Source organism: Tasmannia lanceolata, unplaced genomic scaffold (genome assembly GCF_043159265.1).
Source record: "Tasmannia lanceolata isolate RefF3 unplaced genomic scaffold, GAP_Taslan_0.1 ptg000018l, whole genome shotgun sequence".
In the NCBI taxonomy this organism is placed as follows: domain Eukaryota; kingdom Viridiplantae; phylum Streptophyta; class Magnoliopsida; order Canellales; family Winteraceae; genus Tasmannia; species Tasmannia lanceolata.
Window position 1 is genome coordinate 11,193,852 of NW_027518695.1, and position 27,109 is coordinate 11,220,960.

The 27,109-nt window shown below is 38.7% G+C and overlaps 1 protein-coding gene across 1 annotated transcript; it reads right to left on the bottom strand.

Moving 5' to 3' along the window:
• Positions 1 to 788: 788 nt before the first annotated feature.
• Positions 789 to 20,044, bottom strand: LOC143849288 (protein DETOXIFICATION 53-like). Its single transcript, XM_077358276.1, has 2 exons — positions 19,921 to 20,044; positions 789 to 2,423 (listed from the first exon to the last, which is right to left on the bottom strand). The coding sequence occupies exons 1-2, from the start codon at positions 20,032 to 20,034 to the stop codon at positions 1,032 to 1,034; spliced, it is 1,506 nt and encodes a 501-aa protein (XP_077214391.1). The 5' UTR covers positions 20,035 to 20,044; the 3' UTR covers positions 789 to 1,031.
• Between the last annotated feature and the right edge of the window lie 7,065 nt (positions 20,045 to 27,109).

The window sequence follows — 27,109 nt, forward strand, 5'->3', positions numbered from 1 at the left end:
AAAGCCTTTAATCCTTCCTAAAATAGAGGGGATGGCTTCTCTTGAGCAAAACATCTAATGTAACCTCCTCATGGTTAGAGATCTAGTCATAATTCAAGCTAATCTCCCTTGGCGGTTTTGCACTTGGGTAACTCAGGTTCGTCTCAGTTACTTGTTAAAGAGATCAGACCTCAATTACTTGTTAAAGAGATCAGGCCGCCGAAAAGCTCGAACTGCCTGAGGGAACACCATCGCACCCCATTTACTGCAACAACCATGCTCAGGGTTAATCCCTCACAAACTCTAATAATCATTAATTAGGCCTAAGAATTAATTAACTATACTTTTATTAGGTTAATTGATTCAGAAGGATCCAAGGATCTAGGGGCAGCCAGTAAATTGGGGCACAGGGATCTTGGGCTTAGGCCTGTCCATGACCCAATTCTCAATCCCACATTTACATATTATAGCCTGAGAATGAAATAATCAGATCTTTATTAGGTTAATTGGTGTTAAGAACCAAGGATCAGAGGTCAGCTGATCAAATTGAGGCATAGGGGTTTTGGGCCTGGGCCAATCCACATTAGCAAAGCTCTCTCTCTCTCTCTCTCTCTCTCTCTCTCTCTCTCATCATTTATTCCTTAGCAATTTTGCTATCATTTTGTTCAACCTTCGATTCTTGTTTTGTAGTGGAAATGACAGTTTGTTCTTCTTCTTCACATCTTTGATGAGAGCTTTATAATCTTCTTTCTCATGAGTGAACAATGAAGTTATTGTGCATTTGTACATTGTGCATATGAGAAACTATAGAAGGCAGAAGAACTCTATATATATCAGGGTTCTTAGTTACTTTCGATATATTCACAGAATATATGGTTTGTTTTTTTTTCTTTCTTCTATGAAAATGAATTACTCCTGCAAGATCTGTATTGAAGACATTTGCTATATTTATGTATATATATTACTATCAGCATTCCTTAAATATCAGTTTTTGAAAGAGAAGACCACTCCCCATTTCACACAGGGATTATTCAAATAAATTCAGTATATCTTCAATGAAGAAGGTTGGCTTCCAAATCACCCTTCCCTGTATCTGCACCCTCAGTAAGCTCCTTTGCTCTCTCAGCTTGGTGTTCCCAATCAGTCCCCAACACAACAGACAACATCATACACAAACAGGTCACCTGTGCCGCAACAAGCCCAAACCATAAGCCGCGAAACCCCACCTTCATCATGAAACAGAAGAGCGCTGCCACCGGTATACCGATCAGATAAAACGAACCAAAATTTATTTTCACCCCAACTTTCAGCCGCGCACTTCCCCTCAGAACACCACAACCAGCAGTTTGTGGAGAGTTCCAAATCTCACAGAACCCAATAATTGGAAGCACAATGGATGTCAATTCAAGAATATGAGGCTCACAGGTAAACAATTTCCCCCATCCATCTTTTACTACAATTGTGAAAGCGAAGGCTAAGAATCCACAAGTAAATGCCAAGCCAAGCCCGACCCAAGTTGCCAATCGAGCCCTATCGGGTCGACCCGCACCCAACAATAGGCCAACCCGGGTCGATAACCCTAAGCTCAATGAGTAGGGGAAGATGTAAATCAAACTGGTTGTTTGAATTAGAATCCCCATTGCCGCCACACTCGCACGAGGACTTTTCAGAAGCCCACACAAGATCACCATCACTTCATACCACCACCACTCCAAGCACACAGAAACCATGCTCGGAATTGCTAAGGCCAGCAATGGCCTCCAACCTTCAAACCATGAAGTCTTCATCACGCAGTTCCACGGCTTGAGCGTGGATTTTGACAAGAAAGCTAAGTAAACTAGCAATCCCAAGTTCAGATTAAGTGTGTTCCAAGCTGAGGCCAAAGCCACACCTTTCACTCCTAAGTTCAGATACACCACAAGAATGTAATTGATTGGAAAGTGGAGAATTAGTGCAATTGTTGTTGATATTGTGAGGGGAGTGGTTAAGCTTTGGGTTCTTAAGAAGATCCTCAAAGGCTGGAGAGGGACTTGGGCTAGCAATTCAGGAATGGAGAATGTGATGTAAACTCTTGCCACTGATGTAATGGTTGGATCTTGGCCTAAATGCAGTAGGATTGGTTCCATGAAAAGCCAAAGTATTACAATGGGTATTGTGGCGAGGGAGAGGAGGAAGAAGGTCTTTCTGAAAGTTTGGATCATAACAGCCCATTTTTTGGCTCCATAGGCCTGGCAACAAATGGGTTCCATCCCCATGGCCAAGCCTTTGATGATTGAGTATCCAGTGATGTTTGCAAACCCAATTGAGAGTGACCCACCTGCTAATTCAATTTCTCCAAGATGACCCAAGAAGAGCATGGAGATTATGGATCTTGAATAGAAAAGCAAGCTTGTTATCAGTATAGGGAATGTAAGTTTCCCAAGAGGTATTAGCTCCTCTACGACCTGAATGTGCATCAAAACAGGAGAAAAATATCAGCATAGACATTGTATGTATAGGAATGAAGATAAGAAGGAAAATTTTATCCATAGCCCCTTGTTTTAATAATAGCACTCCTTTGTCTAATTCGGGGCATGTTTGGCAGTCAAGAAAATACAGACATTGAATATTCATGGGTCCAATATGTAAAAGAGAGCAGACAATGAGGGAGGGGAGAGACTTAAAAGGGCACGAGTGGAGAGGAGGGGGAACAAGAAATCCATAAAAATACAGTAAAAAATACTCTACTTCACTACTTCAGATTGGGTCTTTCCCCCCTGTTAGACTCTCCCCTCACTCAAGTCTCTATCTCGGCCCATCTCTCACAACTGGCCCCACTTGTATTCCATGGAATATTTTTCATGGTTGCCAAACATGCCCTGACAGTTTTATAACCCAGTTGCTATGGGCTGTTACAATTCCCCAAAAGCTAGAAAATCCACTTTAAAGTGTTTTATAAAGGAGTACCATTAGACTGGCAAGGGAGTGCAAATAAAATATTAAGTGTAAATTGAACAAACACAAAAGAAGACAAGGGGTAGGAAAACTTATTTTATAGCAAAATGATCAGTAAATGTGTTGTTTGTTTTAAGAATTGGCAGATTAGTCAAACATGAAATAAGAGTGTAAATATGAAAGAACATGTAGTAGATATCAGCACCTATTTCAGTATCAGGAATGTATAGAGACACCCATAATTTAATATCAGTAATTTCTGTTCGCACCCATTAGTTTAAGCATTATTCACCATTTCAGTTTGCCTTACTTTATTTGACTTTTATTTCGGGTTCTGCTATTACCGTTGAGTTGGTGATACAAAATCACCTATTCTATTTCATTCTTGGAGTGGGTCCAACTTGGCCCTTTAAATGGGATGTGTTTTCTCTCTATTTATATGGTTTGCATGTGTAAGAGAGGGTTTGAAGAAGAAGGGCAAATGTAGTGAGCAGAGAAGGCTAGGGAAAGGCAAGAGGTGTTTTCTCTTGGGGGCCCTAGGAGGGCTTTTGTGGTGAAGCAAACGCAAGGTTCTTCTTCTTGAGGAGAAAGTTAGGACAAGGCAAGAGGGGTTTTCTCTTGGGGGCTCTAGGAATGCTTTTGTGCTGAAGCAAAAGCAAGCTTATTCTTGAAGAGAAGGTTTAGAGCAAAAGAAGGGGTTTTCTCTTGAGCACTTGAAAGGCTTTTTGTGGTGAAGCAAAAAGGGTAGTTTCCTCCTCGTCTTGTTTATCAAAGTGTATTCTTCTTCGTTCATTGTTCTTCTTCTCCATAGAGTTTTCTTCATTGCAAGAGCAGCATTCTATTTGAGGGTTTTCCTCATACTCGGTATAGAAATTTGAGGGTTGCTTCGGGGTTGCATAGAAGGTTGGAGAAAAGGGTTTTATCTGTGGATTTACCAGTGGAGGTAACATATACTATTTGGATCTAAATAGTGGATTGAGTGTTACCTTATCCGTGGAGTAGCCCATTGTGGTGAACCACGTATATCCTTGTCTTCTTATGGTTGCTAGTGATTTGCTCCTTTTGGTGGTTGTAGTTTGTTGGCATATATTTTCTCCATCTTGTAGTGCAAGATCTTGGGTATTTCTATGTGTTCGCCGATGGTAGATTGGTGGATGTTATTGGCGGTGTGTTTTGGCCCCCTAACAATTGGTATCAGAGCATTCAGGTCTTTCACACACAATGTGTTTGTGATGTGAAAGTGCTTGAGAGAAGCAATGTTTGAGAAAAATGACTAGCCACACATTTAAGATGGAGCTTTTTATTGAGAAGATGGAAGGATATGATTGTTCAAAGTGGGAACCGAATAGAAGTGGGGGATAAGCTCACTAAGGTGGTTTAAGGAGAGAAGTTGGATTGGAGTTTAACTTCTCTTGGATTCAAGAAGGAAGATCGACATGGCGGTGATTATGCATCAAGGTGGAGATTGTTGAGTTGGTCATACAAAATCACCTATTCCATTTCATTCTTAGAGTGGGTCCAACTTGGCCCTTCTAAGTGAAATGTGTTTTCTCTCTATTTATATGGTTTGCATATGTAAGATAGGGTTTGAAGAAAGAGGAAAAATGTAGAGAGGAGAGAAGTTTAGGGCAAGGCAAGAGGTGTTTTCTCTTAGGAGCCCTATGAGGGTGTAGACACCCCATTTTGTTTTGTTTTAATCAACAAATAAATTAGTGTGTTAAATCCATGTGAGAACCCCCTCTATCATTGATTTATATGTTTTAGGTCATTAATATCTTGATCTGACTTTACGGATCATCAATCGGGACAAAATAAGCTAGGGTCACTTCATAGCCCGGACCCTGATTCCATTCCGAGACCCGATTTCCGTAAATCGTTAGATCAATGGCAGATCATGACCTGGGTCTAACCATCCAAAACCACCTAACCTCTCCTCTCATCCTAACCATTCAAACCTCACCTAACCTCACCTAACCTCTCCTCCCATCATAACCATCCAAACCTCACCTAACCTCACCTAACCTCACCTAACATCACCTAATCTCACCTAACCTTACCTAACCTCACCTAACCTCACCTAACCTCCTATCCCATTCTCCTATAAATACCCTCTCATCTCACCAAAGAAGAGAAGGAAAAAAAAGAAAAGAGGAGAGAACCCCTCTCTTAGAAAATTCAAGCCCTCTCTCTAGACCAAATCCCTCTTCTCCATAAGTTTGCATGGAATATCGTCTACAAAAAGGTATGTCTTTTGGAATTTTATTTTCTTTTCTATATTTGTAGGATTGAGTGTTGTTTTGCGTATATTTTGGTTGATGTCATGTTTAATTTTGTACTAGTTTGGCCTTGGTCATGTTCTCACTTATGCTAAATATAATTAATGTGTTAGGGTCATTAGAACCTATTTGCGATGGGATGTTGAAATCATTGGCTTGTTAGGGAATTTAGATTTCTTTTGGGAAAACAATTCATTAAAAATTTTGAACATTTACAAGAAAGAAAACTTGAATTTTACATGAATTATCAAAACCCATTTAATTTGGCTTACAAAACCTCCATCTTTCAATTGATAACAACAGCCCCCACTCCAATTTGATAACAACAGCCCCCACTCAATCTCAAGAACCCAATATCCATACCCCACCTTGCCAAGTAGATAAAAACAACCCCTTTTTCAAACATCCCATTTGAATCTAATCTCAGGCCCATTCAAGCCATTTTTCATATTCACCGTCTTTTAATCACTAAAAAAATAAGAACTATCAAAAGAAAACATGGGGGTGCCAATATCATTCCCGTCATAGTGCTAGCTGTTAGACTTTAAACAGATTTTTCGACCTCTAAACAACAGAATCGTGGGAAATGGTTAACTACAAAGTAGTAGATATTTTCGTGCCGTTTCCAACGAGTATTCGTGCTAGATCAGACAGCGAGCGGTTAAAAAGTTAAGTCCAAAATGGTTGCGGCACACCTTTAGGCATTTCCAGTTTAATGTTGCTGTCCTTTTGTTTGCAACACAAATTCGAACCTCTAAATCACAGATTTACAAACAATGGAGAACTACAAAGTTGTAGCCCTATAAAAGATCTTTCCAACGCATGTTTGTACGTTGAATTTGGCCAAGCGGTTAAAGAGTTACGACAGTTTTAGTGGGCTGCATTTGTCAGATCTTTTAATGGTCAATGGTTTGTCGAATTTGTGCAATTGTCAAAACTTGGTTGTGTTAACGTCATTTTCCAAACCAAAATCGAAAGACATTAATCTAAAGTACATCCAACCTAAAATTAACAAAACTAAAATTCACCCATTTAAAATCCACTGATAAAAATCCGTTAAAAGCCATTAACCAAAAGACCACTAAAAATTTCAAATGAAACTAAAACCTTCTAAATAAACAACTTTAAAAGCTACCAAACACACTAAATACCTTCAGATAATAAAAGCTTCAAGAAAACTCTAAAAGTTTCCACAAACCCAAAAGAATTCGAGATTCCCAAGAGCCGGTGGATTCAAAATTCCTTTAGGAACCCTTAGAGCCCAATTTAGGAACACTGGTGTCGTGTCGTGTCGTGTCCTAAGTTTTAGGGAGTCTTAGGTTTTAGGGAGTCCTAGAGTCAGGAGTCCAGCCTCATCACGGACGTTTGCTATGTATAGCAACCGTGCCATAGGTTTAGTTACACTAGTCACCCGATCTTTTCCATAGGACAAGCCTAGTAAACTAGGATGTAGGCTAACCTGCATTAGTCTAAGGGACAACTTGCATTTAGATAGGATCATATAGCATCTTCGATGAAATCCTAAGATAATAAAATCCTCAACTTGAATTAAATAACTTCTCTTAAAACTGTTGAAACAGTCAATCCCGTCTAGATCGGTGTCCTAGTTGAGTTAGGCATATGTAGCTTAGCTTAAATGCACCGAACTACGTCGACTCTGATCCCAGTGAGGCTTGGGTACGTAGGCAGCTTGGATGTCTGACGGCATACCACCCGCGAGTCGGCACCACAACAAATTGTGGTGTTTTGGATATTAATTTTCTTGTAAATGCTTAATCAAATCATTTAGGGCTTTCCATGAAATTAGAATTCTAGGAGAACTTTCACTTAGAATGAATCCAGACAAATTAATAAATCAAGATACACATCTAGGATTCACATTGAAATTAGATCATAGGATGCATATCACTTAGTTCGCACATTAACATAGAGTTGAATGAGCCATTTAAAATAAATTTAAAAGAGTTAGCTTTTGGAATCGAAGACCGATTATCGGGCAGGAATGGTGCATGTGGCGGATAACTCCCCATACCTTCCATTCTCGTAACCAGGTAGCGAGTCTAGATTTCTGGTTAATTTCGGGTCCTAGATCCCACATCTAGGTGGCGACTCTGTCAGTCTCTTTCGTGTGGAATTCGGATTGCCTTAGTGATCCCAAGTTCACAGGAAAGACGAATTAAAATCAACAATCATAAAATGCACACGCCAATCGCGTGGATACGAGAGACCAAAAGAGAGAGCGCGCGGCGGCTCGCGCCCACACCCCTCTCGCGGGATCCGGGTACCACAGTCTGGCGACTCTGCTGGGGATCACCTAACTTCATCACAATTCCAAAGGATAACTTATTTGAATCTATTTTAACTGGCTCATGAAAACTCTATCTCTTGTATACTTGTCAGATTAGTTTGTCTTGTTTTATTTTCTCATCACATTTTACTTGAACTTAATCTAACAAAACCTGAAGGCATCATAGATTGCGCAAACATATTGCACACACTTACATCACTTGCATCTAAACCCTTGCATCTCACGTGCACACACGTCCTATTTTAGGAACCCGGAGTGTTATCTAGCATGGTTGACTGGGATTTCATCACCTGGTGCCTCTGTGCTAGAGAAACATTCCACCCTTAGCCTAGTACCTTTATGGTACGTAAACGGATCTCTTGTTCACGTACTGATACGCCGGACACTGGTACAGTATATCGAACAGGGATTCGCGCTAAGGGAACTCTTGGCCTTACCCCTAGATTAACCCACACATGCATGTAGTATACGAACACATGTGCATCACGTGTGTGAGCCTAGTTTAGGATATCCTACCTATTTGTGTCTAGATTAGGCCGTAGACCATCTTCCAATGGCTACGATCGGTCCTAGGTACACAAACAAAGTCATGAGTCGAGATCCTCTCTCCACTCCGATAGATTAGGATTAGGGTTGATGCCTTCAGGTAACACTGTTAAAATGTGTGAAGATTAAAAACTTTCCCTTTGGGGTTAGGATATAAATCCCATCATTTCCAAAGATCTCATAGGATTAGTCATTCATGATCTATCCGTTGAAAGCAATCTTATGCTATCTCATCTAATCTCTTGATCGTGCGTCTTTGATTCTTCTATCATACAATTCAATCGTATCTTCATGCCATCCCCTAACTGGCAGATGCAGAATCTCACAATCTTTCGATTATGCGTTCTCATGATCTGATCATGCCTGGTCCAGATAATCCAATCTTGCTTGTACCCCTGGTCTGTTCCTCCTCTAGGGGCTACCTTTTTCAAGATTATTTTGCTAAGTCCTTCAGAGTTCACTCTCAGAATCCTTGAGCTAGGGGCATTTCCCTATGCGAATCAGTCATCATTGTCCAAAATTGAAAGTATCAGCCATGATGATGTTCAGAACGAACCAGCCTTCGCCGAGCCTTCAACGCCAAACAGTTGCAGCAGTTAAAGTTTTAGTCACTTACTATTTTATGTTGAGTCAGTCATCATGGTCAGTATAATTGTTGAGTCCGGTCTTACAGTTAAAGGTCAATGCCTAGTCCAGGCAAGTTATCTTCTGTTTCCCTTTCTTATTTAGAGTTGTGAATCCTGAGAATGTTCAGGATAGGTCGTCTGATGTAATAGCTTTTCTTTAAATAAAATTTCGGTCAGTTCCAAAAAGTTCACTTGTGTCTGTTCTTAAGTGTGCTTCTGATCTTAAAATAAGACTCCCTCTTCAAATGAGGACAAAATTGACGAAACTCCACTTGAGTCACAGCAATTACTTGAACGAGAGGAGGAGCGCCAATCCCAACCTTTCAAAGATGAAATTGAAATGATAAACACTGGCACTGAAACTTTGATTCAGTGAATGCCGATTGAAAATACATTACCCTCTAAAGAGTGTGAAGAATTGATAAAATTATTTCAAGAATAAGAAGATTGTCTAGAAAAGCTACAACCGATACCAGGGGCAAGACATAGATAGAAGGTTCAAGAAAGAATGAAGTGAATATCATATGCTATGCAAGGGGCATAGAGTGGAAATAACTTTCATATTTCCAATCAATGACCTTGGTTCTCAAATTCATAACATGAAGCCAACAAATTCAAGATAAGAAGTTCAAGAACAAGTATTGAAAAGTGGTCATCAGATATCAAGAGTTACAAATCCATAGATGGAGGATGTCAAGGAACAAGTTTCGCTCTATGAAAGCCGAAAGCACGCATTAGAATCTTGAAAGAAGAAAATCCATTATCTTACCTGGAAATGCCGTCAAACTCCGTGAAAAAAAAAAGAGAAAAAAAAGAAATAAATAATCAGTACCAGACAGACTCTAGTAACCTAGATCGATTCCCAATCTGAACATCGAAAGGCCTCCTTTGGCCGATTAAATCCCAAAATCAAAACCCAATGTCAAAAGAATACCGATTTGCAAACCCTTCGAGCCTAAATCAAATTTTCTTGAAAACCCATCAAACTTGGGGCATTCCCCCGAACTACGCGAGACCTGATCCCTATACTGGGGTACGTAGGCAACTCGGTTGAACCGAGTTCGGTCGATTCAAAAAGGAAAAGAAATTCAATCCTTTCAAAAAAAAAACAGAGAGGGACAAGTTCCAAAAGAAGAGAAGTTAATTGTTCCAGAAAGAAAAGAAAAAAGGAAAAAAAAATCAAACAATTTATCTTCAAACTAGGGGCATTCGCCCTGAACTACACACGACCTGATTCCTACCTTGGGATATGTAGGCGACCTGTTCACAGGTTCGGTCGAAATCTTTGTTGAGCCTTAAGCCATTCTTTGAAAAGCCCTATCCTACCTATAAAAGTCCTTCTGGTGTTCAGAACTAATGAGCTAGGTCCTGAGATACAATAAAAAAATGAAATGATGATGAATAAGAAAAATAACGGAGTTTGAAGATCTGCTAGACTGAAAACCTGAAAGGGCGGTCTAGGCAAAATTTAAGATCATTCCCCTGCTAAGTTGAAAACCCGAAAGGGCGGCTTAGGCAAAAGCTAAGGGGATAGCCTGCTGGATCGAAAACCTAGAAAGGTGGTTCAGGCAAAAGTTAAGGCTAGCGCGGTCCGCCAAGTTAAAAACCCTGAAGAGGTGACTTGGTCACGGTAAGAGAATCAGTATAAGAAGGCAACAGCCGGTATCAAGACTGAAGATCAACTGAAGTTCAAGCAAATTCAAGTGATATCCTCAAAACTGGGGGCATTGAAGCTAAGCAATCTTAGGGGTCGTAATTAAATTCTTGAGGCATTACTGTTTCGAGGAAGAAGTCCGGTGTTTACCAATTGAAAAACTATTCCTTGAAAGGATAGACTTACCAAACAAAACATTAACTAAGTCAGAAGCATCACTATGTTTGTCAGTATAGTCAGTCAATCTTTATTATTCTAAGTTCACTCCTTCAGGGCTGCTCAATCCTTTGAGTAGTGCCTTTCATCTAAGTTTTCTCTTTAGAAAGAGTCAATTGTCGTTCCTATGTCCAAATGATGTAACTGTCTTGGTGAAGGAGGCCAGGCCTAGGCAGCTCCCTGCAATTATACCTGAAAGAGCTCGAGAATTTAGTCAAACAACTTCATTTCAAAGAAGATCAGCTCAGAAAAATTCAGAAGTAGAAACATCAGAAAGCCCAGCTTCCGTAAAAAGATCATACCCCAGGAAGGCACCTTAAGCTTGGAAGAACCTCAGATGCAATGGTGGTTGAGCCAATTTCTCAGAAAGATGAACCATTCAAATTCATAATTCCCTTCCGGTTAGTTATCCTGGTCAAGAAATGTTTATCTAAACACCTGTCAAGAAGCAGATCCCGCTTTTCCATGAGAGTCGTTGTTCTAAATTACCAATCTCAAATGTCTTGTTCAAGGTTTCAGTTATCAAAATCCCCAGAAGACAAGACCAGCAGTCTCTTTGAGAAAAATCTTGTTGAAGTTTCATAAAAATGTTCCTAATCCATTCTTGCTAGTAATGGTTCTTCGTTCCAAAGGTTTGCCGTTTCATCATTCGTCAAAGTCCTAGTTTCCAACATCTTTGTCGGGCACGATCCATAATATCCCCGATTTCATTGAGTTCAAAAAAATAAAAAATTCATCAAATCCAATCTTACGTCAAATTCAAGTTCATGGAAAATCTCTAAATTCTTCGAGCCCGTTTGTGAACGGTACCTCTTTTCTCGAGCCCATTTGCAAATGGCCTCGTCTTCTCCTTGAGCCCGTTTGTGAACGGTGCCTCATCTCTCGAGTCCATTTGTGAATGGTTTCGTCTTCTCCTTGAGCCCATTTGTGAACGGTGCCTCATTTTCTGAGTTCATTTATGAATGGTCTCATGTCCTCCTTGAGCCCGTTTGTGGACGGTGCCTCATTTCTCAAAAAATCAAAAATTCATCAAATCCAATCCCCAATTCAAAAAATCCAATCCTACGTCAAATTCAAATTCATAAAAATCTCTAAATTTTTCATTGTTGAATTCATCAATCAAAGCTATCTTGTGTCGTCGAGCCCGTTTGTGAACGGTGCCTCATTTCTCGAATCCATTTGTGAATGGTCTCGTCTTCTCCTTGAGCCTGTTTGTGAATGGTGCCTCATTTCTCGAGTCCATTTGTGAATGGTCTTGTCTTATCCTTGAGCCCGTTTGTGAATGGTGCCTCTTTTCTCGAATCCATTTGTGAATGGTATCGTCCTCCTTGAGCCCGTTTGTGAACGGTGCCTCATTTCTCGAGTCCATTTGTGAATGGTCTTGTCTTCTCCTTGAGCCCGTTTGTGAACGGTGCCTCTTTTCTCGAATCCATTTGTGAATGGTATCTTCCTCATTGAGCCCGTTTGTGAACGGTGCCTCATTTCTCGAGTCCATTTGTGAATGGTCTTGTCTTCTCCTTGAGCCCGTTTGTGAACGGTGCCTCTTTTCTCGAGTCCATTTGTGAATGGTTTTCTATCCTCCTTGAGGCCGTTTGTGAACGGTGCCTCATTATCCAAGTCCATTTGGGAATGCTTCTTATCCTCGTTGAACCCGCTTGTGAGCGGCGTCTCATCTCCTTCTAAAAACTGTTTGAGAGCGATCTTTGTCCTTTCCCTTCAGAATCCATTCGAAAATGATATCTCATTCTCTAATTGCCCGTTTGTGAACGGCGCCGCATCGAGTTTTTATTATTATTCAAGTTCTAGGGTTTCATCTAAGGTTTTGCATTATGTTAAGGTGCGTTGTATCTAGAGAGTCCTTTGTCGATTAAAACTACGCAAAATGGTTCTGTCATTTTTAACTTTGGTATTCAATGACTACGTCATCTCTACCAAAGAGGGGCATCTGTAGACACCCCATTTTGTTTTGTTTTAATCAACAAATAAATTAGTGTGTTAAATCCATGTGAGAACCCCCTCTATCATTGATTTATATGTTTTAGGTCATTAATATCTTGATCTGACTTTACGGATCATCAATCGGGACAAAATAAGCTAGGGTCACTTCATAGCCCGGACCCTGATTCCATTCCGAGACCCGATTTCCGTAAATCGTTAGATCAATGGCAGATCATGACCTGGGTCTAACCATCCAAAACCACCTAACCTCTCCTCTCATCCTAACCATTCAAACCTCACCTAACCTCACCTAACCTCTCCTCCCATCATAACCATCCAAACCTCACCTAACCTCACCTAACCTCACCTAACATCACCTAATCTCACCTAACCTTACCTAACCTCACCTAACCTCACCTAACCTCCTATCCCATTCTCCTATAAATACCCTCTCATCTCACCAAAGAAGAGAAGGAAAAAAAAGAAAAGAGGAGAGAACCCCTCTCTTAGAAAATTCAAGCCCTCTCTCTAGACCAAATCCCTCTTCTCCATAAGTTTGCATGGAATATCGTCTACAAAAAGGTATGTCTTTTGGAATTTTATTTTCTTTTCTATATTTGTAGGATTGAGTGTTGTTTTGCGTATATTTTGGTTGATGTCATGTTTAATTTTGTACTAGTTTGGCCTTGGTCATGTTCTCACTTATGCTAAATATAATTAATGTGTTAGGGTCATTAGAACCTATTTGCGATGGGATGTTGAAATCATTGGCTTGTTAGGGAATTTAGATTTCTTTTGGGAAAACAATTCATTAAAAATTTTGAACATTTACAAGAAAGAAAACTTGAATTTTACATGAATTATCAAAACCCATTTAATTTGGCTTACAAAACCTCCATCTTTCAATTGATAACAACAGCCCCCACTCCAATTTGATAACAACAGCCCCCACTCAATCTCAAGAACCCAATATCCATACCCCACCTTGCCAAGTAGATAAAAACAACCCCTTTTTCAAACATCCCATTTGAATCTAATCTCAGGCCCATTCAAGCCATTTTTCATATTCACCGTCTTTTAATCACTAAAAAAATAAGAACTATCAAAAGAAAACATGGGGGTGCCAATATCATTCCCGTCATAGTGCTAGCTGTTAGACTTTAAACAGATTTTTCGACCTCTAAACAACAGAATCGTGGGAAATGGTTAACTACAAAGTAGTAGATATTTTCGTGCCGTTTCCAACGAGTATTCGTGCTAGATCAGACAGCGAGCGGTTAAAAAGTTAAGTCCAAAATGGTTGCGGCACACCTTTAGGCATTTCCAGTTTAATGTTGCTGTCCTTTTGTTTGCAACACAAATTCGAACCTCTAAATCACAGATTTACAAACAATGGAGAACTACAAAGTTGTAGCCCTATAAAAGATCTTTCCAACGCATGTTTGTACGTTGAATTTGGCCAAGCGGTTAAAGAGTTACGACAGTTTTAGTGGGCTGCATTTGTCAGATCTTTTAATGGTCAATGGTTTGTCGAATTTGTGCAATTGTCAAAACTTGGTTGTGTTAACGTCATTTTCCAAACCAAAATCGAAAGACATTAATCTAAAGTACATCCAACCTAAAATTAACAAAACTAAAATTCACCCATTTAAAATCCACTGATAAAAATCCGTTAAAAGCCATTAACCAAAAGACCACTAAAAATTTCAAATGAAACTAAAACCTTCTAAATAAACAACTTTAAAAGCTACCAAACACACTAAATACCTTCAGATAATAAAAGCTTCAAGAAAACTCTAAAAGTTTCCACAAACCCAAAAGAATTCGAGATTCCCAAGAGCCGGTGGATTCAAAATTCCTTTAGGAACCCTTAGAGCCCAATTTAGGAACACTGGTGTCGTGTCGTGTCGTGTCCTAAGTTTTAGGGAGTCTTAGGTTTTAGGGAGTCCTAGAGTCAGGAGTCCAGCCTCATCACGGACGTTTGCTATGTATAGCAACCGTGCCATAGGTTTAGTTACACTAGTCACCCGATCTTTTCCATAGGACAAGCCTAGTAAACTAGGATGTAGGCTAACCTGCATTAGTCTAAGGGACAACTTGCATTTAGATAGGATCATATAGCATCTTCGATGAAATCCTAAGATAATAAAATCCTCAACTTGAATTAAATAACTTCTCTTAAAACTGTTGAAACAGTCAATCCCGTCTAGATCGGTGTCCTAGTTGAGTTAGGCATATGTAGCTTAGCTTAAATGCACCGAACTACGTCGACTCTGATCCCAGTGAGGCTTGGGTACGTAGGCAGCTTGGATGTCTGACGGCATACCACCCGCGAGTCGGCACCACAACAAATTGTGGTGTTTTGGATATTAATTTTCTTGTAAATGCTTAATCAAATCATTTAGGGCTTTCCATGAAATTAGAATTCTAGGAGAACTTTCACTTAGAATGAATCCAGACAAATTAATAAATCAAGATACACATCTAGGATTCACATTGAAATTAGATCATAGGATGCATATCACTTAGTTCGCACATTAACATAGAGTTGAATGAGCCATTTAAAATAAATTTAAAAGAGTTAGCTTTTGGAATCGAAGACCGATTATCGGGCAGGAATGGTGCATGTGGCGGATAACTCCCCATACCTTCCATTCTCGTAACCAGGTAGCGAGTCTAGATTTCTGGTTAATTTCGGGTCCTAGATCCCACATCTAGGTGGCGACTCTGTCAGTCTCTTTCGTGTGGAATTCGGATTGCCTTAGTGATCCCAAGTTCACAGGAAAGACGAATTAAAATCAACAATTAAAAAACACACGCCAATCGCGTGGATACGAGAGACCAAAAGAGAGAGCGCGTGGCGGCTCGCGCCCCGCCCCTCTCGCGGGATCCGGGTACCACAGAGGGTTTTTGTGGTGAAGCAAAAGCAAGGTTCTTCTTGAGGAGAAAGCTAGGGCAAGGCAAGAGGGATTTTTTCTTGGGGGGTCTAGGAGTGCTTTTATGGTGAAGCAGAAGCAAGCTTATTCTTGAAGAGAAGGTTTAGAGCAAAAGGAGGGGTTTTCTTTTGGGCTCTTGGAAGGCTTTTTGTAGTTAAGCAAATAGGGTATTTTTCTCATCGTCTTGTTTATCAAGGCGTATTCTTCTTCTTCCATTGTTCCTCTTCTCTATAGAGTTTTCTTCATTGCAAGAGAAACATTGTATTGAAGGGTTTTCCAAAGGAGTTTTTCTCATACTCGGTGTAGAGATTTGAGGGTTGCTTGGGTTGCATAGAAGGTTTGAGAGAAGGGCTTTCTCTTTGGATTTACCGGTGGAGGTAACATTATACTATTTTGTATCTAAATAGTGGATTGAGTGTTACCTTGTCCGTAGAGTAGCCCACTATGGTGAACCACATATATCCTTGTCTTCTTGTGGTTGCTTGTGATTTACTCCCTTTGGTTGTTGTGGTTTGTTAGCATATATTTCCTCCGTCTTGAGGTGCAAGATCTTGGGTATTTATGTGTGTTCGCCGGTGGTAGATCGGTGGATGTTATTAGCAGTGGGTCTAGGCCCCCCAACAATTACAATATCAGGAATGGATTTTTATTTTTTACAGATACAGAAAGCTGACGTGCGTAGCACGCCCAACAGTAAAATTCCAATGCATTTTGGATAGTGTGGCATACATTGAAAATCATACTTTCACCCTCTCTCTCTCTCTCTCTCTCTCTCTCTAGCATTTACACCTCTTTTGTTTGTCTTTCCAGAAATAGGATATTCCCAGATCCTCCTCTTTGTTTTCCTTGAAAAAAATCATGAAAAGTTGAAGAAGAGGGTTGAAATGTTAAGCAAGGGGTGGAAATATCATTTCCGTTCAGAAGTAGGGGTAAAATCCTTCCATCCACTGGGCATCAGACACATGACACCTAACCCAATTTGACAACCGGCCATGCCTCTTAAATAACAAGGGTAATAAGGTCTTTTCATCTCTACCGATAGCAACCTTGAATAAACAGGAAAGTGCCCTAGGAGAAAGACCAAACCTGGAACGGCAACTCTCCTAGAAGTTTGGTGGTTTAAAATGGAAACCGACTCCCATGAGGAAACTCGGTGATCTTCGGATAAACATGGAAACAAATTCCATAGGGAAGTTGACCAATAAGGAAAGACTCCTGAATAGGTATGTGCTCTAAACTACCTCGGACTCATCTTCTATAAATCGATTCCACACTCAAAAAGGTAGGCATCTTCAATCTTCTACAACTCGCAAGTATTGTTACTCTGCTCCTATTGCTTGGATTTCTTGCTGTGTGGCGATTTCTGACTTGAGTATCGGAGTGGTCTCCCGGAGTCCACACTCCGGGACCCCTAATGCGTGTTCTTTGAGCACATGATGAGTGTGGATCAAGCCTCTACCGAGCGGATTTCGGCATCAACACATACAAATAATGAAAAAAAAATTAGAAAAAAAAAAATTCAAATTAAGTAAATCTTATTAGATTTTCAAAACATTTATTTTAAAAGGAATACACCTCTCAAACCTGCCAAAAGGAAGGAAATGTTTCTTTCTACATGAAAAAAAGAAGGGAAAAAAAAAGGAATTCAGTTTTAGGCCCTGTTTGTTTTGGATTTTGAGAACCCATTGCAAGTCCAAAACTGATTATTGGACTCAAAATTAAACACAAATTTCAGTCCAAATCACTTTTGGACTCACAATAATATGTTCTCACAATAAAAAACAAACAGGACCTTTGTCTCAACTCTCAATAAGGTTTGAAATGAAGAGAGGAAATTCATTTATCAAAACAAAGAGGAGATAACCCTCCCATATTTTCTTGAAAATTTAAACTTACACAACAAACATATAATAGCAAATAAAAGTAAGTTTTTAGATTTTTTTTAATTTCAATACTTATTCAATTTTGGAAAGGAAGCTGGTATTTTTATACCTTTGAAACTGTAATCCACAAGAAAGTTTAAAATAATAAAAATGGTACTTATCTTGCCAAGAGGGTTTACATATCAATTCTTAGAAAGAGATCTCTTCCAGATTTGAGTACTGTATTAGACAGATAAGACTTCATTTTAGAAACTGGCAACAAACAAAAAAGAAAGAAATAAGTGATCATGAATATTTTCAATTTAGAAACCTATTCAATTTTTAATTGGGTGGATTCTATACCCCTTCTCTATAATTTAAACTTCTCTCCTAGTTACAGTTCTAAGAAGTTGTAAAAACCAAATGATCTCACAATAAAGAGAGGGGTGTCTCTACCAAAACAAGGGATTACAAATGAAATGACTGTCTCTACCAAAACAAGGGATTATAAATGAACTGACCCCGAAAATGAGGACCTTATCTCATATTTTCCTTAAACTAGTGCAAGGAAAGGCACCCATTTTAGGGAACTCATCTATATACAACATTAGTAACCATCTTTTCATGACAAGATTACTACATATTTTCTGATAAAATGACAAATATGCTTCCTACTTGGTGAACATTACAACATTAGGGTGGGGATTTTTGAGACAACCCTGAAACAAGCCTGTCTTCATATCATTATGTTTTCCTGCATGTAAATTGAGACATATGCTAATATACACACATGTGAGTATCTAGGTAATTTTACAGACCCTTTTTTCAAGAGTTAAGGCTATGTTTGGAAACTATGAAAAAAAAAATATTAGGTGAAATATTTGTGAGGCCAGTTATGAGAGATGAGCAGGGGATGGAGAGACTTGAGAGCATGAGAGACTGAAAGTCGGGGGAGAACGAAAAGCTTCTAAAAACCAGGAAAACAAAAACCAATTCTAAATAGGTATTTTCTTTTCACTAATTATTAGTGATTTTCTTTAGTGCCGCCCAATCAATTCTCTCTTGAAAAAGTGAGCCCAATGGCTATTCACAAAATTGCCCAGACATTCACTCGCACGCACGCACACGAGCGCGCGCACACACCCCAAACATGTATCCTCTTATTCATAATTCATCTGAGGTGGATGTTCTCTCCTGGAAAAAATGAGCCGCGAAATGGGCACAACTGTGCACATGTGAATACATACACGTGTATACGTTACGAATCCAATATATCATTGGATACTCTCTGACTGAATTTAGCGATTAATTATTAACGAATCTAAGAAAATCAGAGAAAACACTCCAAAATCATCGACCGGGGACAATGTATTCCAAAACTCGATAACAAGCTTTAATTATGCCCAATAAATCGTACCGGCGAACTCAAGGGCTCAACAAAAAGGCCATCCGATTGAGCCCAAGGTCATGATCAATGGCACTATAGCCGTCCGATCGAGCCCATGGTCAGGATCAATGGAACTATAGCAATCCGATGTAGCCCACAATCATGATCAATGGCACAATAATCATCTAAATACTCTTAAGATTGTTGGGGGGTATCTCATATTTATGAATTAAGGAAAGTGAAAAGATAAACCCAAGACTTGCGGCCAAAAGTTGTGTCAAAATCACATGACCTGAGTAAATATTTAAGCTCTTTGTAATCAAATATATGTAGGGGAGGCCATTTCAAGGGAAATGATGTTTATACCCCTTCCCTGTAGCATCTCCACCCCCTTTTATCTTTTCTTAAAAATAACTTAATTTCCATCCCTTTTGTTTGAGTTTTCTTGAAAATAGTCATCCTTGGAAAAGGTCAGACAGGAGGGGTGGAAATATCATTTAGTCAATTTCAATAGTTGAGTAAAGAGCTGCAGAAGAGGCCAACATGCAACCTGGTGTACACATCATTTTATACGGTGTATAATACTTTGTTCAAGAGGTTAAATGACCAAAATACATCAAAATACTACCATTTTTAGGTTGTAGGAGACAGATCAGAGTAGGTGTAAAGTGAGAGAATATTCAACATACAAATAGCATTTTAGTCATTTTTAAGAAAAAAAAATAGTACTTCCCCAATCAAAGGCGACTGATATTTCCAATACCATGTTTTAATAATGAGACGAACTCATCTTGTCTTTTTTTTTTAATTGACTGCTGAGAGCATTTTGGGAATTGCATAGCTTTTGACAGCTGATTATATAATAAAAGACAATGTGAGTTCGTTTCATTATCAAAACATGGTAGTGGGAATATCAGTAGCCCAATAAAATTAACTATTTTGGTCAAAACACAGACAACTACGTCGTAAAACAGATTTTCCGGTCAATCTTAGAAAAGAAAGATTTGTTTCTATAGAAAATAAGTCTACTTGCCACAAATACTATGTAGAGAGAGAGAGAGAGAGGGAGCTAAAAATGTCAAAAAACATGGAGATTTCTAAGAGAAAATATGAAACTTGGATTGAAAAAGTAGTCTTGAGATGAACCTGCAGGAGAACCCAGAATTCTCTGATGGAAAAAAATGGCAATTTCAGATCAAAATAAGAGAAAGCAAAGAGGACGAGAGAGAGAGAGAGAGAGAGAGAGAGAGAGAGTTACCTCATTTAGAATAGGCCACCTTGTAGAGCTATGGATGAGCTTTTCTCCTCCTCCTCCTCCTCCATCCTTAGGTACCAAATACTCGTTACAAATAGAGTCCTTGTTTGGGCACATGGTAAGACAGACCCACAGAAGAAAAAGAGAGAAAGAGAAGAGAAAGACAAGATGGTTTGTTGACGGTGAGATCAAACGAAAAAAGAGACAAAACAAGAAATGGATGTTTTCTAACTAAACCTTTTGAGTCTTTTTGTTTTCTTTTCTCTCATGTCTCAAAGCTTCCTTTCTCTTTTATTCATCCAAATGTTTTGAGATGAGAACGAGAGAAAGAGGAGTATTGGGAAATGGCAATGAAGAATGGAACAAAAAACTACATTATAAAGGCTATTTAATTTTTATATCTACATTAGACTAGAGAAATAATGGACTAACTCGCGAGATGAATCAGGTGCGAGATTATGTACGAGATTTTGATGAGCTTTTCAATTATTTTCTGCCCTTTTTTCCAAATATGAGGGGGTCCCCATTTCTTCCCAAAATAACTCCATTTTGTTATATTTACAGAGTGAAGTTATATATCCCCCTCTTTTTTCACTTGGGAGAGCCAGCTCTAGTGTATCTATGACTGCAGAGGGGCTGATGTGGCTGTCCCATGTAAAGAAAAGGGGTGAATTTATTATTTCCTGAGAAATGATTTATTTTCTTTTCGAAATGGTAAAATTTTTATTAAGATGAAGCAACCATGACCAAGTCGGTCATGAGGCTGAAAATACAAGGCATAAAGAACAACGGAACAACAATAGAGACTACGCAAGGAGGAAGAAAATTAAAAAATATATATGATTATGATCTTGTCACTCCTTCATTTCCCATCATTTCCACAACTTTTATTGGACTTTTCTTGATAATGAGAATTTGCACTCTTTTCATTTGATTTTTCCTCAAAATAAATGAACAACTGAGATGATGTGAAGTTTCTATAATGTGCAGCCCCTCTATAGATTGGAGGGTTAAGATCATCCTAGGTAGATGATTTACCAGTACATTCTATGCACGTTGTGGCCCAACATATGAACAGTTGGGGTTATCCTAAGAAATGGGCCCACACAATACTTTTTGAAAAATATTGTACTTCACGCGCGCACACCATATAAAATCTTCCATGATAGATTTGAGCATATAAAATCTCCCATGTTAGATTTGAGTGGGCCGATTTTACAGTCCCTTTTTTCATGAAAGAGTGGCACATGACTGTCTGACACCTCATACGCATTAAGTGAAAAAAAAAAAGGGCGGCTTAGTGAGGGCTAGATGTATGCAGCCTTATCCCTGCTTTGTAGAGAAGCTTTTTCCGTGACTCGAACTGGTGACCACCAAGTCATAATAGAGCAACTTTACCGTTGCGCCAAGGATTGCTCCCGCCATTCAGGGTTTGGAGAGGGGCTAGATGTACGCAGCCTTACCCTTACTTTGTAGAGAGGCTGCTTCTATGACTCGAACTCGTGACCACCAGGTCAAAATGGAGCAACCTTACCGTTGCGCCAAGGATCGCCCTCATATGCATTACATGAATAAGAAAATTCAGCTAGGAGGTGGCTATTCTCTCTTGCCAAAGACAATGCCAACTTGCTTAGATATTCCCTAGATTTCAATATATAAATTTTATTCTTAGCGAAAAAATAAAATATCGAAGGTATAATTCCGGCAAGCTGAGTTCAATGTGTAATTTATCTTGGTGTCGATATTTTATATGAGAATTTTTGCTTTTTGTCTTAATTAAATTTTCAACTTTTACTAATAAAATCAAATGCACTAATTATATACGCTAAGATTTTCTAAATAGGAGAATTCTTTAATCTTATCAAGGGGCCCATCAAATCTTTATTACATAATACATTGCCACTCATTTTTTGGGCTAAGCTTTCGCTGGCTGGACTCTCCTTCGATGCAGTATTGGTCAAGTAGAGAGACTTTATGTGGCGCTAGTCTCATATAGCTATCGATGATGGCGCGAGGGCATTTGTTTAAAAATTTAACCCTTATGTGAGGGTATATTTGTCAAGAATCCTTGGCGTCCTGGAAGCACTCCTCAAATATCATTAACCTTATGCTTTTAAATAAACAGCTTGGATTAGTAGATTGTTGGGATTTTGGATGGTGGCCTATCTCAAAACAAGCCTACTATTTGGAATGTGCAAATCACCAATAAAATTTGGAGAGCAAATTTATCACAAGAAACTAGCAAATTTATCATGAAATATATATATATATATATATATATATATATATATATATATATATATATATATATATAGAGAGAGAGAGAGAGAGAGAGAGAGAAAACGGTTTCTACACACAAGTGTAGATAAGTTATCTACACACTAGCTTAATATACAATTGAGGGGATATTGTTTGGGTGATCCAAACCATTCATTTGATTGGCCCTCACATAGATAGAGTGTCCACAAAAAATCTGCTCCATAGTATTATCCCAACCCTACGATTTGTGGAGGTAAAATGGACGTGTATAAACCTTCACAAATCTGTCTATTTTTTGCCTCCACAATTAGAAGGGTTAGGATGATCCTATGAAGCTGATTTTTTGGGCACACCCTATCTATATGAGGGCCCATCAAATGAATGCTTTGGATCACCCAAACAATGTGGGCCCCCACTGTATTTTAAGCTAGTGTGTAGATAACTTATCTTCACTCGTGTGTAGAAATCGTTTTCTCATATATATGAGACAATTTGAAGTGGGAATCGTGTTCCTTCTCTTGGAAGGCCATGTGATGTGACTGCCATGGACTTAATTTTTTTTTTAAACCTTTGTCGTACTATCCCATAATTTAAGGATTCAATCCCTTTATTTTATTCTAAAAAACCATAGCTCTGTGATTAGAGGTACTGGGTTCCCTTCTACATCTGAGATGGTAGACACTAGAGGCCCTATGGGGTGGTTTGCCCTAAAATACCACTTTTTTAATTAGAGGAAGAGATGGGACCCATATCATTCCATGGATTACCTACTTTTTAGTATGAATGATTAATTAAAATTATAATTCTGTATCACTTTTCATAATAGATGACCTTTAGCAGCTGATCTACTAGAATTATCTAAATTAAACAGGGGAGTTCCATTATTAAAACGGTGGATTGATGATATCATTTCCTTCAATATATTAATACTTCCATCCTATTCTTTTGGTGGTTACGCCCCTCTCTTGCTATAAATTTCCGCATTGCCTATAAAATTTGTCGGGACTAATGTTTGAGCTTTTGAACTCATTGTCTAGGATAATCGTCCTTTTTTTGTCCCATTCCAAGATTATTGCTACCCTAATTTCCAAAAAACACAATGGGGCCCACATTATAGGATGACCCAAACTATTCATTTATTGGGCCCCAACGTAAATAGAGAAAATAGTTTTCATACAATGATCCTAACCCTCCGATCAATATCAGAATCCTTTCATGGTCACCAGTCTTAGTTGTACATCCTGCTAGTTGTACATCCTGCAGCCTGCATGCCATGTTGACTCCGGTGACCTGAATAGTAGCCAGAGACACGCCCCGGATGTCCTTTGTTTTGTCTGCTTGACTTGTACTTGTTTTTTGCTTAATACCAAGAAAATAACGAGGTTAAGTCTTAATTTTATGATTATCCCAAATCATAAATCATACTATGTCCACTTCAATGGTGGATCATTATTTTTCTACATCAGACATTAATTAATAATTATGTTAGTTCAAGGTGTTTTTTCCATCAATTGATTAGTGGTACTATAATGATTATATTAATATCAATCTCCCTCATTAATTACATAGGCCCTTCTGTACCATGGAGAGGTAGCTTTTGGGGCATGGAATGGACACTAATTAAAAAAACAAATTTGCAATCCTATCTGAAGCACTTGTGTCGTTCCCATGAAATGACATTGTGTGGCTGGGCCTGCTAATCATGCGGCATCTCATCAATGTCTTAGATTAAAAAATTCACCATTGTGGGCCCGCATCCAATTGGATTGTCAATTACGATCATCCCATCACGCCCCACCCATGGTAGGGCCCCTTGATGAATTGACATAATTCAATAGATCGAGAGATGCCTTAGCCCTTAGATAAGAAATGAACCACATGGCTAATTTATAATGGGCCCACATGAGATCTGATGGTTAGTTAATTAGGATCATCCCATCACGCCCCACCCATGGTAGGGCCTCTTGAAGAATTGACTTAATTCAATAGACCAACTCGACCACAATTAGAATTAGCATTCCTCTTTATTCAGCAATAGTTTTGGTGTGCAATCTAATTGGTACACAAATTACATCCACAATCCAATTAGATTTAGGGCCCACAAAAAAATTCATGGAAAATAAAATTCCAGGGGGCTGATAGGTTTGAAGTTTTCCTTGAATATGAGTTTACACAATGGAGAATTAATTTTCCATGGAAAAAATTTCCTACAACCAAACTGCCCCTGCATTGGAGAATGAGGTTTCTCTTCATCAATAGATTATTATTATTTTGTTAGGGACCAATTACTGGTGGTGTGAACTACCTCTCTGTTTAGGTAAAAAAGATGGTTTATGTGCAAATGTCCGCCTTCATACATCTTATTTGATGTTTGATATTCCAAAGTTCATTTAGCATATTAATGGCCTCTTTGGATGCACCCAAAACTGATCCTTATCTGTGAACATGATTATTTTAAAGTAATCTTAAATTGCATATTGTTGGAATTTTGTTTCATTTAATTCTTTGTAAGTTGGAATTCATGTGCATTTAATCTTTGACCCTTTTTTTTTTTTTACTTGTATTGGATCTAGGGGTGTTCATTATTCAGTTATAACCGAATAACCAAACCGAATTGGTTTGGTCGGTTCGGTTCGGTTTTTTTCCTTTTCGGTTCGGTTTCGATTATTTTTTTTTGGAAATTCAGTTATTCGGGTTCGTGTTCGGTTATTTCAAAAAAAAAAAAAAAAATTGGTTAACCGAATAACCAAAATTATGGATAAAAACCATTATTTTTCTAAAAAAAAGTGCTATATGGGCACTCTGTAGGATGATCAAAACCGTCCATTTGATTGATCACAACTTAATTAGGTTGTGCTCAAAAAATCATTTTGATAGGATGATCCTAGCCCTCCGATCCAAGCCGAACTTTTGCTTTTTTTTCCTCTTTTTCTCTCACTATTCGGTTATTCGGCCAAATTTTTAATCGGTTCGGTTTCGATTATTGATTTCGGTTATCAAATTTCGGTCTATTCGGTTTGGTTATAACCGAACGAACACCCCTAATTGGATCAAATTTCAAACATGTAGATTTATTCCTTTTTATGCATTTCACAATACACTTTATTCATTTTTATGTGTTTTGCACTTTACTTTTTGCATTGCGATTTGAAGGGAGAGAGATGTTTGGTGGAGGAGAAATAACTATGAAAATGATCTCTCTCTCTCTCCACCCTTCTCTCTTCTTTTTCTCTCTTATGGACTTTTGCAAGTTCCTTGGTTTTCCTTGGTATTGAAATTCTTTGCAAGATCGTTTTACTTGGGCAAATTGTTTGGGATCGATCGTGTTTGCAAGGTCTAAGCCGGTGCGTGCACACCGTCAAAGACAGCATAAAGTGGTGAATCATGGAGATAGGTTGCTAGGAATCTGATTGCATACCAACGGTGATGGGGCGATAATCCATCTTAATGGCAGTGTTAAACCAATGACATGCCTTTTCCAATCTTTTTTTTAAAAAAAAATTTAGTATATTTTGTTTGAATTTCATTTACGGATTTGCGAATTGCTTACACTATCAACGACGGGTTTTGATTTGCTACTTGATTTCCTTCACTTGCTGAACAATGCCGAAATTATGTTAGATAAGTAATTGATTGAAGAGAAGTCTATTTAAATTGTAGGTGGGTCTAAAAGAGATTGAATATGCAGCGGTGGCATAGGAAAGGATGGGTGGAGGCATGGTTTTAAATTTCGACCGTTATCCAAAATTTCGGATTTCGGTGGAGACCGACACCAAAACCACCAATATCCGAAACAGACATTTATTTCGGCCGAAATTTTGGAATGTTTTTTTATTATTAATTTAATATTTAACCGAAATTTAATATTGAATAAAATATGCGTTTCAATTTTTGTACCAGATTTCGACCGAAATTTCAAAATTTCAAGGTCCGAAACTGGTACCGAAACCAAAATTTTAAACCTTGGGTGCAAGTGCCCGACGGAAGGTCAATATAGCCGTCCGCCCAAAAATGGAATTGATGGGGTTGTAATCAGGTCAAAGGGATCGGATGCTCTAATACCATGACAAATTTGAGAGAATTTCTATTATTCTTGCATGTGATTACAAGAGAATCAAGTAGTGCTTATATAGAGCACTTAGATGATAAACATAGAAAGAAGATCACGGTAAACATGGAAAGAGATACTAGTAGAATATTCTAATCTACCCTAATTACTAATTTAATCTGAGTGCCTAATCTAGCAAGATTACCCCTTTAACCAACTTGCCTAATCTACCACCATGATGATCTAATGGTAGTATTTCAACCCAATCTCACAGTGAGATCTCACATATTCTAACACCTGCGTTGATGAATTGATATATTTCTCCCCAAATTAACCCAACAATCTTAAGAAAGGTTATCAGATTAGTTCAATACGATCAATGAAGATTACACTCGTCCTGAAAATTTTGAAAGATTGAAACATCAAGTGTTTGCAACAATGCTTATTCTTTTGGTTATCAATAATTAATTGGTGTAGGTCTTGAACACATCACAACCACATCCTGAAGAACACGAATCTGCTCAATCCGAGCTTAAACATACGTAGAATCCAAACAAGGCCTAACTAACAACAAGTGGGCATAACGAAACCTAGAGAAAGACAACATGTCCCAGAGAATAGGATGCCTCATCAGCCATCGCTCATTACTAGTGGGGGTGCAACTCGGGTTGGTTTAGATCAGGGTTGAGCTAGCCCCAACCCAACCTGAGATAGCATTCCCTCAACCCCAACCCAACCCAACCCAACCCAAACCTCGGGTTGAAGAGAGTCAACCTTATCTCAACCCGAAATTTGGTCGGGTTGGTTCGGGTTCACCTGGGGCCAAATCGAAAGATACAATTAACCCACCGAAAATCAAGATAAAATTAGAGGACGGAGGTCGGG